Source organism: Dermacentor andersoni, chromosome 4 (assembly GCF_023375885.2).
Source record: "Dermacentor andersoni chromosome 4, qqDerAnde1_hic_scaffold, whole genome shotgun sequence".
NCBI classification, from domain to species: domain Eukaryota; kingdom Metazoa; phylum Arthropoda; class Arachnida; order Ixodida; family Ixodidae; genus Dermacentor; species Dermacentor andersoni.
The window spans coordinates 45,318,594-45,324,906 of NC_092817.1; the positions used below are offsets into that span (position 1 = coordinate 45,318,594).

At 49.0% G+C, this 6,313-nt stretch overlaps 1 protein-coding gene across 1 annotated transcript; it reads right to left on the reverse strand.

Annotated features, from left to right (window-relative positions):
- On the reverse strand, nt 1-3,952 carry LOC126536650 (uncharacterized). Its single transcript, XM_050183680.3, has 3 exons — nt 3,923-3,952; nt 1,593-2,607; nt 1-309 (listed from the first exon to the last, which is right to left on the reverse strand). The coding sequence occupies exon 2, from the start codon at nt 2,604-2,606 to the stop codon at nt 1,617-1,619; it is 990 nt and encodes a 329-aa protein (XP_050039637.1). The 5' UTR covers nt 2,607; nt 3,923-3,952; the 3' UTR covers nt 1-309; nt 1,593-1,616.
- Nucleotides 3,953-6,313: the final 2,361 nt, after the last annotated feature.

The window sequence follows — 6,313 nt, forward strand, 5'->3', positions numbered from 1 at the left end:
GCCGACCGCGGCTCTCGTTCGCCCGTCCCTTGTTTACTGACAGATCAAGACTTCAACTTCGCGGCGAACGGTACTTTTGTAGCGGGCAACAACTTTTTTATTGCTGTACCAAATCACAACATTTAATATACAGTGATAAACAACTTTCTCTGTGAGAGCGCGAGCTATTGCACACGACCAAATTCAAGCGAGTGCTCGTCGGTTAACGCGTTCACGAGTTTGTCTTCAGTGAGTTTCTAGCAGACTTCCATCCAGGCTAAACGAGTGGCTTCGGCTTTGTTGCAATCGTTCCTGGAGAGTCTTCCAAGTCTGAAACATATCAACAGGTCGCAAAAGTGGAAGTTTCACTACAAAGACAGAGTGATGTGGCGTTTAAAGAGACCATATAAATACGCACTATTGAATTTAATGGATATACACGTTGTTGAATATTAGCACACAACTGTGCATTGAAATAAATAGGCCAGCAGTCTGCAATTACGTCCGCGACAGATGCTCTCTGCGCCGCTACATGACGAGTGGTGTTCGCACGGACGAAAGAAAATTTATTTTAAAGATTGCTTTGTTCTTTGCGCTCCTGCATAGTGTAAGCTCGTGGCGACGAAAGCAAATCGCAGTACATCCAGCATTCACTGTGGCGTTGCTTTCTTTCTTTACAGTGGACCTGTTAGAACCTCGCTGGGTTTCTCTTTGCGTCCGCGGATTCGTCGAGCTGAGGGAGAGAGAGCCGAGGGAAAGTGAAAGCAAAGTATAAAAGTAGCATCGCACAGCATAGCGACGCGGCGAAGGTGGGTGGAGCCTAGCGGGGGAGAAGGAGCGGCGCGCACGCGAGCGAGGAACACGGCCCGGTTGCGTGCGCTCTCCTGTGGCGCGCGAGGCAGGGGGGGGGGGGGGGGTCAGTCGAGGGAGGAGGGGCTTCCTTCGGTGGCAGCTAGGGTGCCTCGATGTCCTCCTCGCCTGCCGTTGCGTACAGAGTGGAGACAACCGCGACGCCTACTACGGCCACAACCACGGCGTTGGCCACGCGAATCGCGGACGCCGTAGGAGACGCCTTCGGTGTACCTTGTAGGGACGCGTTGCTGGTGCTCGTGTCTTGTCTGCGGTTTCGCACTACTTTACTGGCCTTCCCCCAGCTCCGCTGGTCTCTGGTGTTTGCGATAGAAGAGCCATGCATAATTTTTTTAACTACATCAATTTACCTAAATGGGAGGTTGAAGTATTCGGTGGCGCCGGCTACTGCTAGACGCAGAGCAAATGGAGAAAAAATAAAGCACAAAGCTCCATCTTCGTTTTTTTTTTCTACGTTCCTTTGTTGCTGGAGTGTATGTTTTATGATTGGGATAACCGGCCATTCGGTAGCCTATTTTCGCACGGTCTTATTATTTAGTGAACAACGAACAACACTCATGGATGAAAGAGAAAATACACTGAGTGAATGAGAACGCATGTATATGCACAAACACATGCTAAATGCACTATCGTGTAGCTCGGTATAACTCTTTTCAGGACATCATATCAAGACTTGCATGCCGCAGGGACAAAAGGAGCACCTTTGTATTGAGCAATGTAGTACATGACTGTGGTATACTCACCACATCTGTTGGGGCGGCGTCGCTTCACAGCGTCACTGTTGGCGCCACGGCGAAGCCAGGCTTGGTGTTGTAAACCGCGGGCCACTCCGAGCCAGCGGCGCTCGGGAAGGCCCAGCCACCACCCTGTCCGCCAGCGTAGCCTGTGGACACCGTGTACTTGCTTGCCGAGCTTATGTGCGTCGCGGGCAGCGCAGCGGTCAGCGACGGCTTCGCCGCGCTCACCGATGAGGCGAGTCCGTGAAGCGGCTTGCCGAACGAGTAAGAGCCGTAGTTAGCTGGAACAGCCTGCTTGACGGTGTCCAAGTAGCTCGAGTAGACGTCCGGAACGCTCTGCGAAAATGCAGCGGTGGAGAGGGGAGCAGCCGCCGCCTGGAGCTTCGGAGCCGCGGCCAGGGAAGCGTACGAGAAAGCCGGCGCCTGGGCTGATTCAAGTCCACCGTACGAGAGACCGCCGTAGGCGTTGCTCTTGAGACCCGCAGAAGAGCCGAAAGACGACGCAGATGGCCATTCCGAGGCGTAAGAAGGGGGCCAGGCGGCGGAAGGCCAGGCTGCCGAGGGCCAAGCGGAGGGCCACTGCTCCTTCGGCTCATTCTTGACCACGGTGGTTGAGTAGACGGTGGGCGCGCCGTAGACTGCCGGAGCCGATGGTAATGGCCAGGGCACGTACTTCTTGTGGAACTTACTGCCGAACTTGCTACCGAACTTGCTGCCGAACTTGCTGCTGACCTTGCTAAGCTTGCTGGCCACGACGGCCTTGGCGGTGAGGCCGAAAAGGGGCTTGATGGCCTTCTTGGCGAGGATTGGTGTGAGCAGGGAGGCACCGACGAGCTTGGCGCCTTTGATGCCGAGGATCTTCTTGGCGGCCAGTAGCTTGCCGCCGATCAGCACGGCGGCCACGCTAGGCGACGGATAGGTGGCAAGGCCCGCGAGCAGAGCCGGCGGCGTGGCATCAGTGCCGCTCGATGCGCACCACGCCACGAGCGTGATCGCTGTGAGCGTCGATATGCGGCCCATTCTGCGTCAGAGAAGTAAAAGGCCAACTGGGTGTCAGCCGATGGTGTGTACACGATCGTTGCGATTAGTCCTGTGGTTTCTGCGAGAACGCGTTCGGAAGGAGAAAAGACTGCTGATACCTTACGCGCGCGCGCGTGTGTGCGATACATATTTCTTAGTATAGCGGGTGTTTCATGAAATGGCACTCGAAATCTCTTCGACATAGGGAACATTGGATAATTAAATAATTTCCACCAGACTGATTTTGCGACAGTCATTCATTCGAAAATGACTCAGTGTAGTAATTTGACAAGTAATTACACAACTTAGACAAATCTCCCTTTTAACCGAAATGGCAATGCGATTTATCCCAGTGGAAGGCTTGAAGTGCGCCATCCGAAAAGCTCATAACCGTTTCCAACGTGGCAAGAACTTGACAGTGCTAATTTTTACAGCGTAAAGAATTCCGACTAATTTCAGACAAAAAGGCAAAACAGAACGGTCGACGAGCGCATTTGTAACGCTCTAAGTAGATGCCGAGTAACGTCACTGCTTGCACCTCACTGGTCGGCGACTATTATCCTTATCAAGCCGCGATCTCGCCCGCGTCATGCGTGTCCGACCGCGAGTCGAAGCAGTGACGTAACTTGTGAGCATCTACTGAGGGCGGGACAGTTGCACTCTTCGGCATTTCGCTTCTCTGCGTAAGACTGGCCGGGATTCATTACGCTGTAAAAATTAGCAGCGGCAAGTTTTTGCAATTCTGGAAACGGTCATGAGCTCCTCAATGGTCTCTTTTCTTTCATTGTGATAAATCACATTGCTCTTGCAGAGAATCTGAGATCCAACGAAAAGTTGAGAATCTTGCCCGTTAGCGAGCCAGCAGTGTGGGACAAAGAAAAAAAAAAGCGAACGTGCGCTTAAGGAAGCTGTATAGAGATAATTGATTCATTTAAATCGAGGCCAGGCCGCCGTCCAAACTCGGTGATTTGTGAACAGGCTCTTCAAGAGGTTGCTAGAAACGCCGAGCCCTTTCTAATGCTTTGCACTCTAGTGTTCTCCACTTCAAAAGGGGGGTGGGGGGGGGGGGATTGAGATGGAAATTAAGATTACAAACACGCCATCCTAAAAGTATCAGTAACCGTAACCAAATTCTAATCGACACTCCAGTGGTTGTGAAGACGCATTTAACGGCAGAAATTGTGATTTAAGCTGTTCGTATTTATTGCCTGGTGTTCCTATTATTGCGCGTAAACGTTATGTGGTATTATTTAAGAACGACACATATGGTGGCACCGCATCATTGTTCCGAGACAGGAATTGAACGGTAGACGTACCTGTTGCCGCCTGCAGTCCAGACGACGGTAAAAAGGAAATAAACCCGCGGGGTATGCGGTGGGTCGCTTTTGTAGGCTCCTCCCCCTCTTTGGGAAAGAGACGCGTTGACCGCCGCTTTCTATTGGTTGCTTGACCGAGCACCTCAGCTACACTGGTGACACGATGGCGGATTGGCGTGCACACGTGCAGGGGTCATGTGCTAACATGACTCCCTGGCGAGTTTGCGTGGAATGCCAGCAAGCCTGAACTAAGAAAGCGTGGTTTTCTTTCTTTTCTTTTAAATGCGGCGTGCTAAACAAATATTTAATTCAAGATGTTTCTGTTTCTTTTTCATTCGCAGCCTCTATGGCTGTGACACCGCTCACTGAACTATCGAACAGTACTCACAATTACGAGCAGTTCTTGACTGAGAGTGCTTAAGTTGTGAAGCTACGCCATGAAACGCTGGAAGGAAAAAGGCACTTACCAAGCGCTTATATCATTCTTATGCAACAAGTAAAGAAAAAAATGCTTGACGAAGCCCTTTTATTGTATTTCGGTCAACCCTTTCTTTCCTTGTATTGCAGCGGGCAAGCTATGTACCTGTAAACGCAACACATAATATTTACGAGCTAAAAACTGTTCTTTACAGTGCAGCTGGCAGGTTATCCAAAAGTTGTTTTAAAATTTTACCGTATACGTGCAAGTAGGAACATCATTGTTGTCGAAAGTCTAAGCCGAAACCTTCATTTTTATTTATTAAATTTAAACATAATTTCATGCAATAATCTGTGTCTCGTTTCGGAGAACACCGTAATTAGGCTATTTATTCTTTAATTTCGATGTACGTCAAACAGACCTTATGGCCAGTACGTGCCAGTCAGTGTCTCTAGGGAGCAGTACGCTTGATGCCCCTAAAGCGATGGTCACCACCATCCTACAAAAAAAAAGGAGTCATTGACCTAAAGCTTCCAGCAGCGTTTATTTATTTATTTTTTTTTTCGTTTCCAACGAGTTCTTTTTTGAACGCACGCTTGACTACACATCGAGTTAGTTTTATATATATCAGAACTAGCAAACGTGTCACCTTACAGAACACTTCCGGGACAGTGCGTATTGCATTCGATGCTTTCAGTGATACTGGACAAGGGGCCGAATTCACAAAGCTTTTCGTTCGCAAGTGTTATTTTCCATTGGCCGGACGCGTTAGCTAGTAATATGTCCAGCATCAGGCTGGACTGCAATTTTTCTTTCACAAACAATTCTGGCGCAAGAGCTTTTTGTTAATACGGGGCCAAGATTACGCAACGATATACGCAAGCGAATAGCAGCGCATACCGTACTTGTTGCACGACAACAGGCACTTGCACTACTTCTGGACCGAGCAAAGCGATGGTTCGGGCTAGTTGGTAATTGTGAACCGAGTACAGTCGTGGAGCAGTAGGAGAGGAAACGTATAATTCGTTTTAATGCTATTAGCATTCTTTGGAAACTCTTCCCCCACGGTGGGGTATGTCTACATATCTCTATGTATCCGTTTATGTAGCTGCGTCCGAGTATAATCACTTTCCCGCCGACATCGGGCTGCTGAGCTGAGGGAACCGGATTCGAAACCAGCCGCCAGGGCAACTTGAGTCACTGGGTATGTGCTGCATTTCATAATAATCATTATATAAACATATCCTCAACAATTACCCACCGACCATAAGCTAGATCGCTAATAGCATTAAAGTCGCCAATCATATCAAATGGGTGGATGCACAGCCATTCCTTTAAAGCAACGATTACTCGTGATGTGTTTACCCCAATGTGGGATGTTAAAGTGTAACAAGTATCTCTCGTGTTCAACGTTTAGTATTATAAGGCAATCTTATACGGTGCACGTTTGTTTAGCCGTCAAGGCTCCTGGGAATTAATTCGGACACTTCCTTTAAAATTACTCGAGGATGGGCACGCGCCGGGAGGTTGGTTGTGAGCGACAGAATAAAGGGCCCGCATTCACAAAACTCTCTTAACGCTAGAGTTTTTCGTAAAACCAAATTCTAGCCAATCTAGACGCTGCGCATATTATTAGCGAATTCATCCGGCCGAACCATGGCCCAGAGCACTTACGGACGAAAGACTCCCAGGCGCCGAATTCACAAAGGTTTTCGTTAGTGTTTTTTTTTTCCTCATTAGCTGGCCACTCTCGCAAATAACAGGTTCTATAACAGTATTGATTGATCTCTCCTCCTAAGAATAGTTCTAGATTAAGAACTATTTTGTGAATACACGCTCAAATTATTTATTTTGATCAAGCGGATGTCTCCTAGCGAGCTGGTTTAAGCACAAGTTTGCTCTCACTTACCTTCGTCTGTAGTCGAAAGTGGACTCGGATCTGACTGCAGTCGAGATCGGAATTGTGCTGACCG